This window comes from Pseudochaenichthys georgianus, chromosome 18, assembly GCF_902827115.2.
Source record: "Pseudochaenichthys georgianus chromosome 18, fPseGeo1.2, whole genome shotgun sequence".
In the NCBI taxonomy this organism is placed as follows: Eukaryota; Metazoa; Chordata; class Actinopteri; order Perciformes; family Channichthyidae; genus Pseudochaenichthys; species Pseudochaenichthys georgianus.
In genome coordinates, this window is record NC_047520.1 from 14,451,925 (window position 1) to 14,465,027 (window position 13,103).

Sequence of the window (13,103 nt, forward strand, 5' to 3'; positions counted from 1 at the left end):
AACTGAATGTAAATTGTTTTCTACTTTTTTACATCTGGGAAGGCATTTGCCTTCATCAGATGGAAAGTGTCTTGACCAACAACTTAAGTATTTCTTATAGCTATGCAGGGCATGCAAGCGAGCAAACACAAACAAGAACAAACAAACAAGTGAAATGAAGAATAAAATTGAAATTGTACAATATAATATTGTGGTGGTTCATCTTATAATTCAGTCTAGCGAATGCACCAGACAGCATCTAAGACCTGCACAAATCTAAATGTTCTAGGGGGAGGCCCCCCAAACCCTTTATGCGTCATTTAGTCCGCGCGCATTTTTCAGGGCAATCTCCATTGGGCTCAGGGTAAATTAGCTAAAATGGCCCACAGGGCCATCTCCCAAAATCCTTAATGTCATGCACTGGTATATTTAAACATGCATTGTTATCTCACTTTCAACTGGTCTGTACTTGTTATAACTGATATTGATGAAACTGATTTGCTTGACTGTCTCAAATTGTAATGATTGTGTGCATTGCTTGAATTTCACTTCACAGACTGTATGTGGTTTGTCTTGTGTGTCATGTTTTGCATTTTGTCTTTTTGTTTATGTATGTCTGTAAGTTGTTGCTATTGTCGGGACCCCCTTGAAAACGAGATGGTGCATCTCAAGGGGTTTATCCCAATGAATAAAATATCTATATATGTTGCTTGTTCAAATCTAAATGTAACTTTTTGCAAGGAAGGAACAGTCAACTTCCCTGATGTCAGTATTTAGTCATATTTAATGGAATGTATATCAGTGTATTATAGTTGTTACTTTATCTATTTAAACCAGAATGTTTCTCGATTCTTTGTACAGTATGAAAGGGGTCTTTGTACCTTTGAGTCCATGCTGAAGTTCACTGATGTTAGGAATATAGGTCTGTCTCTCGTGGTCAGCATCCTCTGGTCTGTCTGCACCTTTTAAACAAACAGAATACAACAAGCACATTTCCCAAAATGTCAAACTGTTCATTAAAAAAAGTGTTCAGATGCACAAAAACTAAAAAAAGACACCTAGACACAAACATTGCCATCATACCTGCTCTGCAGACATTGATGATTTCAAAGCCAACGTTTTCCCCCTCTCTGTCACAATCAGTCAGATCAGGCCTGAAACGGCCTCGCCTATTTCTTTAGTGTCCGTGTTACGTGCCAGGCAGGCTGTACATGTGTGGTTTTCCTTCCCTCCTGTGTTTCTCTCTTCTCCCTGTCTTCTGCACAGCTAATCAGCAGCTGATCGGTATCTGCCTGTGCACCTGAGTCTGATGGCTGATTGGATCCTCTCACCCTCAGCTGGCCTATCAGCAACCAGGGCCGACCATAAAGGAGGCACCCAGGAAGTCTTCTCTCTCTCACTCTGGGCCTGTTGCTGAGGAAGGAACACGGCTGTGTTTAGCAACTAAAGCTCTTTGAATACTCTGAACTTTGTTAATGTGTGTGTGTGTTGAGAGGTGGAGGAGTTAGGTAAGTCTGGGGTACCCTGTACATTTCTCACCACCGAGCTAACTATTGTTTAGACACACTAGGTAAGCGGATTGTTGCCACCCCTGTATATTGTTTTGTCAAATTCTTTGTAGTTAGTTAGTGAGGGTTTTTGTTTGAGTTTGGTTTCAAAGGATAGTTGTAGAGATAGGCCTGGTTTTGGTATGCTTGTTTCTTTTGTTTGGCACAATCCTTTGACTCCTCCTCCTCCTCACAAACAGAGTGTTTCTGTTTAATTGTATTATATGATAGGTTACAAGGAATAAACCTTTTGTCAACCTTTACTCTGACTCTCATAATTATTGGTTGTACGTTATTGTCTCCAGGTCCCCTAGACCTTAGTGGGGACGTAACAAATGGGGGCTCGTCCGAGAAATCTATTTTCCTGAAATAAAAACAACCAATAATTGAGAAGTCATTGTAGGTGTTGTACATTGGCTGAAAAATGGGTTTTGACTTACAGGACTTTATTGAAAGTCCAAGTGTTGATACGTTGTATTCCTGTCGCAAAGATGACATGTTATGTATTGCAGCTCACTTTAACATTTCAGTAGACAAGTATAAAGTAAAAAAAGAGATGAGAGAGAAAATCCTGCAAAAACTAGAGGAGTTAAAGATTCTTGAAATCCCAAGCATGTCAACTCAGCCTAGGGCTGAGGTATCTATTGAAGATGATAGGGAAAGAGTATTAGCTACACCTAGAGTTGACAAGTTTAGTCCTCAAGCTCCTCCTGCAACGCTTCCTAGGTTTGAGGCTTTCTCTCCGGGTAGCTTAGGTGCAAGTAGTGATGCCAAACTAAAAGTTTGTCTTGTCCGTCTTCAGATGGAGGGCCAGGAAAAGGAGCGTAGAGCGGACTATGAACACAGGCTGCAGATTCGCAAGTTAGAGATAGAAGCTGAGAAAGAAATCACGTTAAAGCGGCTTGAAGTTGATGCCCTGAGAATCTCTTCAGAGCAGACATTTGAGAGGTCAAGACCTTCACATACAGTCTCTCATACAAAGAGTTTTGATGTTAGTAAAAATATTGCTTTAGTGCCAACTTTTAGAGAGTCAGAGGTTGACTCATATTTTTGTGCTTTTGAGAGAATTGCTACCGCACTGGTCTGGCCTAAAGACATGTGGCCAATCCTACTTCAGTGCAAATTAGTAGGTAAGGCTCAGGAAGTGGTATCTTCACTTTCTTTGGAAGAAAGCTTGCAGTACGAAGTGCTTAAAGAGTCGATATTGCGTGCTTATGAGCTTGTGCCGGAGGCCTACAGACAAAAGTTCAGAAACCATAAAAAGTCTGCTACGCAGACATTTGTTGAGTTTGCGCGAGAGAAGGGCATTCTCTTTGATAAATGGTGTGCGGCTAATGAAGTGAAGGATCATTTTGAGAGTCTTCGTCAGTTACTTCTCTTGGAAGATTTTAAGAATACTTTGCCTGAAAGGATGGTGATATTCTTAAATGAACAGAAGGTTACTTCACTGGCTAAGGCAGCTGTTTTAGCGGATGAATTTATGCTCACTCATAAGACTGTGTTTTCTTCACCCTTGCGCCCAGATAGTGCTTCAATATCACTAACCGGAAGACCTGATCTTGGCCCAACAACTTTTGAAAGGTCTAGAGGACCACCATCACCTCCACGGGGGCCCCGTGAGTGTAACTACTGCCATAAAACAGGACACCTTATTTCAGGGTGTCATTTCTTAAAGCGTAAACAACAATTTTCGCAACGCTTTCAAACGCCAAAAGGCATGGGACTCATTAAAGGAGTTTCCCTATCAGACATAGAAATGTCCCAGGAAGATGATGTACCTGATCCCTGTTTCAAACCCTTTATTTCCAAGGGCTTTGTTTCTTTAACAGGGGATCCTAAAGACCAGCTGCCAGTACAGGTACTTAGGGACACAGGAGGTTCTCAGTCCATTATTAGGGAAGGCATCTTACCTTTAACCTCCAGATCATCATGTGGATCAAGTGCTGTTGTTCAAGGGGTAGGCATGACACTAGTTGCGGCTCCTTTGCACAATGTTTATATTCACTCATCTCTTGTCAAAGGATTCTTTAAAGTAGCTGTCCTCCCTGCCTTGCCCATCAAAGGTGTTGATTTCATCCTCAGTAATGACTTGGCTGGGGGCAAAGTTAAGCCAGTACCTGAGGTCATTGATTCTCCTGATCTAAGTTTAGACGCAGAGAAATCAGCTGAAGTACCTCCCGAAATCTTTCCTGCTTGTGTTGTTACAAGGGCACAGTCAAAGAAATACGGAGAGGACTTGTCTGATTATTTTCTTGCTACAGGGCAGTTTCTTGAAGACATGACAGTGTCGGACCGACTGCCAGAGGAGGCCCGGTCTGCTGGTGCTGGATCACCCAGTAACAGCTCAGAGCTTGTACAACTGCCTGCCCCTCGGGAAGAATTCATGGCAGCCCAGTTAAGTGATGAAACACTTTCTAAATGTCTCTCTTCTGTTATCAGTCACGAAGAGGCCAAATCAAAGAAGATGGCCTACATTATGGAAGATCACCTATTAATGCGTCGCTGGATTAGTGATGCCTGTGAGGAGTCAGACTCCGTAGCAATTTATCAAGTTGTCGTGCCAACAACCTATCGTTCTCAGGTGATGTCCTTGGCTCATGATCATCCATGGTCAGGTCACATGGGCGTAACAAAAACATATCAAAGAGTTTTAAAACACTTCTTTTGGCCAGGACTTAAGTCTGATGTAGTTCTTTATTGTCGAACATGTCATGTGTGCCAAGTTGTTGGTAAACCGAATCAGGTGATTCACCCTGCTCCTCTCATTCCTATTCCGGTAATGGGAGAGCCATTTGAAAGGGTGATTGTGGATTGTGTGGGACCCTTACCTAAAACTGGAAACCAGTTTCTCTTAACTGTCATGTGTGCTTCCACTAGGTTCCCAGAAGCCATCCCACTATGGAAAATTACTGCCCCGGTCATCACCAAGGCACTTCTGAAGTTTTTCTCCATGTTTGGTCTACCGAAGGTAGTTCAAACAGACCAAGGTACCAACTTCATGTCTAAAGTGTTTGCCCGGGTACTTGACACCTTAGGTATCAAAAAGGTGACATCCAGCCCATATCATCCTGAAAGTCAGGGGGCATTAGAGAGGTTTCACCAGACTATGAAATGCATATTAAGAAAACATTGCCATGAGTCTCATAAAGATTGGGATGACTGTGTTCCTTTAGTGTTATTTGCTGCCCGTGAAGCTGTTCAAGAGTCTCTAGGTTTTAGTCCTGCTGAGCTAGTGTTTGGACATGAGGTCAGAGGTCCTTTAAGAGTTCTTAAAGAGCATTTGATCATGCCCACGAAAACAGTTTGCAGTATCCCGGAGTATGTCGCCAAACTTAAGGATCGTCTACATCGTGCTTGCTCCTTGGCTAGGGAAGCTCTGACCTCTACCCAGGGGAACATGAAGAAACGCTACGACCAGAAGGCGGTAGAGCGCTTGTTTCAGCCAGGTGACAAGGTGATGGTTCTATTGCCTGTACCTGGTTCTGCTCTGTCTACTAAATTTGCTGGTCCTTATGTTGTAGATAAGAAGCTCGGTGAAACAAACTACGTCATTCAAACACCTGACCGCAGACGTCCTACCAGAGTGTCATATCAACATGCTAAAGAAGTACTGCACCAGGGAAGACCAAAGTGAGTCTTCTAAAGCTCACCAGGTGGAGACAACCGTCTCTCCTATGGCTTCAGTTTCAAAGGTGAGCTCAAATGAGGATGAGGATGAGTTGGTGATGCGCAGTGCAACACCACAGGGGGGGAAGACTAAGCAATACTGAGGTATTAGCTGATTTGCCCAATTACTTGTCTCATCTTCTTGATATCCAAGGAAGTGATATACAGAAACTGATATTTGACTTTGCATGTCTTTTTAATGACACTCCCTCACAAACTTCTGTCCTAGCTCATGATGTGGTTTTGACCAACCCCTCGCCCATCAAACACCATGCATACAGAGTTAACCCAGTTAAGAGAGAGGTTATAAAAAGGGGTCCGATAATGTTATTGCCGATGCACTAGCTCGTGCTATGTAAATAGAATGTTCATTGTAAGGGCCAAACATACTGTTTGGATTTATATGTGTGGGGGTGTTACGTGCCAGGCAGGCTGTACATGTGTGGTTTTCCTTCCCTCCTGTGTTTCTCTCTTCTCCCTGTCTTCTGCACAGCTAATCAGCAGCTGATCGGTATCTGCCTGTGCACCTGAGTCTGATGGCTGATTGGATCCTCTCACCCTCAGCTGGCCTATCAGCAACCAGGGCCGACCATAAAGGAGGCACCCAGGAAGTCTTCTCTCTCTCATTCTGGGCCTGTTGCTGAGGAAGGAACACGGCTGTGTTTAGCAACTAAAGCTCTTTGAATAATCTGAACTTTGTTAATGTGTGTGTGTGTTGAGAGGTGGAGGAGTTAGGTAAGTCTGGGGTACCCTGTACATTTCTCACCACCGAGCTAACTATTGTTTAGACACACTAGGTAAGCGGATTGTTGCCACCCCTGTATATTGTTTTGTCAAATTCTTTGTAGTTAGTTAGTGAGGGTTTTTGTTTGAGTTTGGTTTCAAAGGATAGTTGTAGAGATAGGCCTGGTTTTGGTATGCTTGTTTCGTTTGTTTGGCACAATCCTTTGACTCCTCCTCCTCCTCACAAACAGAGTGTTTCTGTTTAATTGTATTATATGATAGGTTACAAGGAATAAACCTTTTGTCAACCTTTACTCTGACTCTCTCATAATTATTGGTTGTACGTTATTGTCTCCAGGTCCCCTAGACCTTAGTGGGGACGTAACAGTCCGCTAGAAAGACAGAGAAAATATCATTATTAATCAAATATCCCAATAACACACCTAATGTGGCCACAGAAATATTGACAGATTATTTAGTACAAGGTAAGGATTTATTTTTGTAAATTCATGTCGCAACAGGAAGGGCAGTATATGAGCAATACTCCATATTGGTGGTCACCAATCAGATCACTATTTCAAATTGATAATCAGGTTCATTATTCACTAGAGTAACCAAATAAAGCCATCAAAACGGGTTTATTTACCCATGAATTAAAAAACTAAAGGGATACGTCATATGTGCCAATATTTACATATTTAAATGTACTAAAAGTATCAACATTTTTGGCGATTTCATGAGACTCGGCGACACTTGATACGATAGATAAAACCCAGAGAAACATGAGTAAACAATGTTGCAGATTCCTTCAATAAATTCCTGTTCAAGCACTGACTAATTACCTAAAACTGAGTACATTTACCGAAGTACTATACTTGTACCTTACACCTGGATTCACAATGCTACCCTGCAGCATACACAGTAATTAGTTCCACCTTTACCATCATGATAAACTTATCAATACACAAAACCTATGATATATGGCTCTGAAATGGGCCAATCAGCATAATGAATACTTTTACTTTTGGTAATTTAAGTATATTTAGATGCCAATACTTTTTTACTTTATCTGTAAAAGTAGCAGTAACATTTTCAATGCAGGTTCTACTTACACCACTGTACAAAACACTCACTGTTGCTCCAGGAACACACACACAAGTAACACAACGAATACAGGCTGTATAAGGCGGTTTGAACGTCGTTTCATTTATTTTAGACACTGAGAGGGGGTGCACCGTTCCTGGAGGTACTGCAATACCAGGTCGATGCGTGGAGTGGACGGAGCAAGCCCCTATTCCATCTCCCTATTCCAAAAATCAATTTAATATATGGTCCCCGGGTAGGGGACGTATCAGATATTAAACTGATAAGAACAGATACTACACTTGATCTTAGCCAAAAGGCCGAGAAGCGATAACACTGAGCAGTCGGAGGAGAATAAGTAATTCTCTGCACAGTCACCTTCACTCAAGCTTTTAAAATATGTTTATGTAACAACACACATTAACGGGAAAGTAACAATGTACAACTAACACAGTGCATTAGTAAAACGAGCATAAAACTGCAGCAAATGTAATTTTAACAAAGTATGTGGTCGCATTTGAAGCTCTATAGCGCTTCCTGATCATGTGACACAATCTAGTCCAATAGAAATGTAAAACCTGAGCCACGTTATTTACGGTCAGAGAGAACGCTGTAACTCTCATTTTAAACTTATTGAAATGTATTCTGAACCATAGATACACAAAGAAAGTCTACCTCATATTATAGGTACCGGCAAGTCCTTTCTAAGTAAAGAAAGTAATTTTTGATCAGTTAACTGCCAGTAAAACAAAAAACGGCGCAATAGCACACTCTCGCGGAGAACAGAGAGAACTGCACTCTGAAGAGTTATGAGTCATAACTCTTCTCCGAAGACAAGAAACAGGAAGAGCCAATGGAAACTTAACCCTGCAAGGAAGGTTAGATGCCAAAAAAAGACAAAGATACATCCCCATTGGTCAGACTTAAAAAAATTGTTTGCATGTTTTCGAACACTAAGCATCATTTAAAAAATGGATAGAGATGTACAGTAAATTAAACTGTTAAGAAATTGAGATTGTGTTGATTGCACTTTTTAAAATGTATATTGGTTGACATTTATTTTTTCACAAGACGTATGTATTTCGAATTGTCCATTATTTAACTACTCGTTATTGCACTACATACGTGTACGTCAAGTAGGACCAAAACACGTCTAATTGTAATCACATGTGTCCTTTTTTTTCGTTGCTTCCTGTTCAGCAAAATACCTGTTTATTTATGTTTTAATGAGCAGCAGGAACACATCCATATGCGAGCCTTGAATGCTACTAATTCAATGACTTACACGAACTACTTTGATGATGCCCCGTATAGCTCTGGTCCCACCTGGCGGATATGACATGACATCTTGTTCAAATTCAACGTCGTTCGAAGTCGCAATTTTAGACAACCTTGACATTCTGTAAATCACAGTGACAATAAAGAAAAGTCTACTATAACGGGTTTGTTCTCTCAACTGCAACTGTATGCATACACGCGTTTAAAAATAAGTGGTTTTAGTTAGCTACGACATTGGTTTGCCAGGCCGCAAACTCACCTAGCATGAAGAAAGTTCACGGCAGACATGACACATTTAGCCACATTAAAACTATTCCCGAGTCCGAAAAGTTGGCTCCAAAGTTATTCCTGTTGCAGTACACGACGTTTTACAGAGTGGTATTCTTAAATATTGTAGCAATTGTGTCGCGCCGCAGGTATGCAAATGAGGTAGCCGGATCTCGTTGTTAAAGGACATACATACACATATCACACAGTATTGTTTCAAAAAGACGCAACACCTGTAGCTCCATGTTGTTTCTGAAACCTTCTTGATTGATTTTGGAAACATCCAAAATAAAAAATATAATAGAAGTGCCATCAGCAGACGTAGAAGTAGCGTAGTATGCAGTAGGAGGATTCTTTCACACACACATACGGGTATTGGGCCGAGCGCGACACCGTACATCCGTTTTACGCGAGGTGCAAGCAGCCGTACACCGTCTAGGTGTTGCTAAGCTTCCTGTACTGAATAGCATAGTCTATTGTCTTAATCAATATCTAGTCAACTCTAAAATACCACATGCAATGGCATGATAATATTATTGTGACAAGTGGGGTATTCACCTGGTGTTTCCAGAAATTAGACGTAGATGCAGCCAAAATCGACGAAGACCACTGTCGTTTTTCCATACATCTGCAGGCAGTCTGTAAAGGCAATCCGACAACCCACACAGCTCTAGTTTATGCTGGAAACGACCTAGAGCACACCCCTCAAGTCCAGAGATGTAATCCGAAGACATGCAGCGATTTCTTGGGTCGTTAATTCAGAAAAAAAACCTAGTGCGCTCTGCCTGGCTACGTTAGCTAGCTGTTTATATTTGCACTTCCAGGATATTTGCACCTCTAGGAAAATGGCGTATTTATATATATATATATATGGCGCGTGTTGCATTGTGGGTAGCTCGTGACGTCACTGTGTGAAAGAAACACGTAAGAAATACTTGCCTGATATCGATAACACTTGGTTGAAGACTGAAACATTGGCCGAGAAAGAACCCATGACATTTTAAGCATATCCGAATCAAAGGTTAACACTTTTGTTCATGTTCCTCAACATTGCGAGATAAAGTAGGTCCTGGCCTTGATGGAGGTGTACGCGCAACGAGTGCACTTCCGTTTCCACCTATGGTTTCCACATTTTCTCATCCTCAACTACAGTAGCCTTAGCCTAGTATAGATAGAAATAGGCTTAGTTAGTCTGGCAAAATACATTGTAAACTGGTCGAGGAGATAAGATATAAACATTATTATGTGTACAATATTAAACCTGCTGTCAGTTATATGTGTTTGGTAACTGTCAATACAACTGGGATCATCAATGAAGTCTAACAAAATCTATAATTGTTCAGGATTTATTAAGCTTGGATTAAAGGCATACATTGGCATGAAATTATATGTGATCAGGTATTATATTTGTTTTTAAAAGGTTCAGTCTGTCTTTTCTTTCCTGAATAAGTGCTGAAGTCCTCTCATTGCCTATCTGAAAAGTGAATTTACCAGCCCAGAAAGCACATTCTTACTGCGGAACTAGAAGCCACTTTGCAAGGCTAAGAGGCCCATCTTAAAACTCAAATAATATTGGGAGCTTATTGTGAGTTGCACAAGTTGAATAAAGACACGTGAAGCTAAGGTTTGAACCAGGAGGAACCTGACCTCTTGAAGGAAAGATCATTCACACTGCTGCTTAGAGATTTGCTTTCTAATCGTTGGCTGCATGTTTAGCCAGGTGATCACCGGTTAAGCCTCTGTAATTGAAGGAGGTCGATAGGGGAAGGAAAAACAGAACAGGCAGGATAGTATGTGTCTTCCACAACAGTCACAACAGAAGCAGAGCACCAGTCAAGGAGGACAAGAAAGTGTCTACTTGTCTCACCATTTAACAAAGGTATCAAGGTAAGGAAAGACCAGCAAAATAACTATAGCTTCTTATTTAGGATGTTGGAGATTAAAGATTAGGATTGAAACAAAGAAGATACATTCATATTAGAGTATTTTTGTAAACATGATTTCCATCTTCTTGCTAACTTGTGTTCTCCATCCCATAAAAGCGTTAGAGAATACACACATGTAACCCATACATTTAGATTTTTGAGTGAATGTTACAATTGAATACTGATTCTGTTTATCCACAGCATGTCGAAGGCAGCAGAGAGGACAGCCTCTACAACTTCTGCCGACTCTGTCGCATCAGCTGCATCAGCTGCATCAGCTGCGTCAGCTGCATCAGCTACATCAGCTGCATCAGCTACATCAGCTGCATCAGCTGCATCAGCTGCATCAGCTACATCAGCAGCATCAGCTACATCAGCAGCATCAAGGTGAGTTTTACAGACTACCAGTTTTTAAAATGCAGCCATGTTTTGCATAGCCCTAATTTAAACAGTATAGTTGACATTCCACCAAATGTACAATATGTTAAGTGGGTCCCTCTGATGAGTGGTAAAGAATGACTTTTACTCATGTTGTTTCAAATCACTGATATGTAAGTATATGCATTACCCCTTTGCTTTTTATTGTTTGATTTGTCCTTATAGTAGCAAAGATGGTTCTACATCGGGCTCGGTCTCAGGAGTACCCAAGAAATCAAAGAAGTCTAAGAAAAACACAGAGAGCATGATCGTAGTATACAACTCTGTGCTCAACAGTGTTTTTGGGGCGGTAAGTGAACACTCACATGTTGGGGTTTGAATGTGTATACTATAAATGCAGTATAAATGAAGTATTGCAAATCTTACAAAAGGATCAAATAAGAAAGTGTCTTATCTGTTGGGAACCTGTGGTTTGACCTATACAGCAAGAGATATACCTTTTTATATACCTTTTTATTTTCAAAACTAGCTTCCACATGTCATACTTAGACACAATTGTATTGAACAAACGTGTTTAACAGCTGAATTTGCAATTTAAAGGCACTGCATGTCAGAACTCAACAAATTAGAGTCAGAAGTGAGGTGAAAGTCAGGAGTGTGCTTCCAGTTTTTGTGCCTAATCTTTCTCGAGCTGCTAAACCCAGTGCGTCTGCAGTATTAATGGCTCATTAGCAGAGGCTTACTGCCACTCTTCATTAAGGTTATCCAAATGAGTAGCACTGGGTGGTTTCAACTTGAAAATATTTACCTTTTCAATCGCACAGAAACCAATTTATCTGCAAATTGTCCTCTGTCTTCTGTCCCCTTTATTTTGTTCTGACACGCATGATCTTAAATCGCATGCTTATGAATTATAAAGTACTTTCAACACATTAAAATCAAGTAAGTAAGATACATTGGCAGTATGTGCACAGCTTGCATGTACTTTCCTAAAAATACAGATAGATTTCAATTTCCCTTTTTCTTTTTCTGCAGGAGAGAGAATTGGCTCAGGCTGAGTTGGATGGTAAGTGTCCACGTTATCAATTACAGCCATTATATTTGCAGTTAAAAAAGCTTTAAAACCTCCATTATTTAATCTGATAAACCACTGCTAAAGCTATTCTACTCAATTTGTAACACCTGATCTTTCTGTTCAGAGTTGCAAGAGGCTTTCAAAGAGTTTGACTATGATCAAGATGGCTACCTGAACTACAAGGATGTGGCTGAATGCATGAGGACTATGGGATACATGCCCACAGAGATGGAGCTGCTGGAGATAGTCCAACAGATCAAGATGAGAAGTGAGCCAAAAACACATCAATTAAAAGAAAATGACAACCGATACATATGCAAACAAAATGGCTTGAAAACCTGCGTCTCTCCACAGTGGGCGGGTTGATGGATTTTGAGGACTTTATTGAGCTGATGGGACCCAGGATGATGGGTGAGACCGCTCACATGCTGGGACTCAAGGAGCTCCAGTCCGCCTTTTTACAGGTGAGTCAACTGAAAACTACATTTGACAGAATTAGATACATTACAATAAATGTAATTGTATTGCAATTGTACTGAGAGTTAAAGTAAAAGCAAAGTCACCTTTTCGTTGTTTTTAAAAGTTTGACCTTGATGGAGATGGAAGGATCACCCAGGACGAGATGAAGGAGGCGATTAAGACGATGCTTGGGGAGAAGCTGAAGAAAGGAGAGCTGGAGGAGATCTTAAAGGAGCTGGACATTAACGCAGATGGAACCATCGACTTTGAAGGTGAGAATAAGATGTATTGACGTGTTCTTCTTAATCGTATATTTCATTTCATGCATTTCTGCTCAACATAGTTTTTTTGCGATATGGCAGATAACTCAGCACTGACCCAACTTTCTGTTTTGTCTTGTCTCTCCTCTTCAGAGTTTGTGATGATGCTCTCTATTCGCTAGCTGCTACAAGAGAAGGAAGGGATACACTCCTGAATTATTCCATATATAGTTAACATAACTATGAGCCTATATTGTGAGTTTGTCAATGTTTGTAATGTTGGTATAGACATCTACATAATGTGTGCCTCACTCTGTAATAATTGTATGAATGATGGATTGTAAAAGGAGTTGGAAAGATGCTGCGCGACTGCATCAAATGTGGAGCATGCTGTTTTGCAGGGTTATAATATGTAAATAAGTTATAATATGTTTTGCTATTTTAATAAAGAAATGTAAATGAG

General features: G+C 40.8%; 1 protein-coding gene and 1 non-coding gene across 3 annotated transcripts; one reads left to right on the top strand and one right to left on the bottom strand.

The window, feature by feature from the left end:
• Nucleotides 1–7,139: 7,139 nt before the first annotated feature.
• On the bottom strand, nt 7,140–7,330 carry LOC117464129 (U2 spliceosomal RNA). Its single transcript, XR_004554023.1, has one exon. It is a non-coding gene; the product is annotated as a U2 spliceosomal RNA (small nuclear RNA).
• Nucleotides 7,331–10,670: 3,340 nt separating this feature from the next.
• On the top strand, nt 10,671–12,938 carry LOC117463921 (calcium-binding protein 2-like). 2 transcript variants are annotated; one of them, XM_034106424.1, is made up of 7 exons: nt 10,671–10,737; nt 11,071–11,195; nt 11,882–11,912; nt 12,046–12,189; nt 12,276–12,385; nt 12,505–12,652; nt 12,794–12,938. In XM_034106424.1, the coding sequence occupies exons 1-7, from the start codon at nt 10,671–10,673 to the stop codon at nt 12,820–12,822; spliced, it is 654 nt and encodes a 217-aa protein (XP_033962315.1). In that variant the 3' UTR covers nt 12,823–12,938. The 2 variants fall into 2 exon arrangements, with proteins under 2 accessions (XP_033962315.1, XP_033962316.1); XM_034106425.1 differs by having other exon boundaries at nt 10,671–10,728; nt 11,068–11,195.
• The last annotated feature ends 165 nt before the right edge of the window (nt 12,939–13,103 follow it).

Coding starts and splice junctions, on each gene's coding strand:
- LOC117463921 (XM_034106424.1), top strand. CDS start 10,671: ATGTCGAAGGCAGCAGAGAGGACAGCCTCTACAACTTCTGCCGACTCT. Junction 11,196..11,881: donor TCAACAGTGTTTTTGGGGCG/GTAAGTGAACAC, acceptor CTTTTTCTGCAG/GAGAGAGAATTGGCTCAGGC. Junction 12,386..12,504: donor TCCAGTCCGCCTTTTTACAG/GTGAGTCAACTG, acceptor TGTTTTTAAAAG/TTTGACCTTGATGGAGATGG.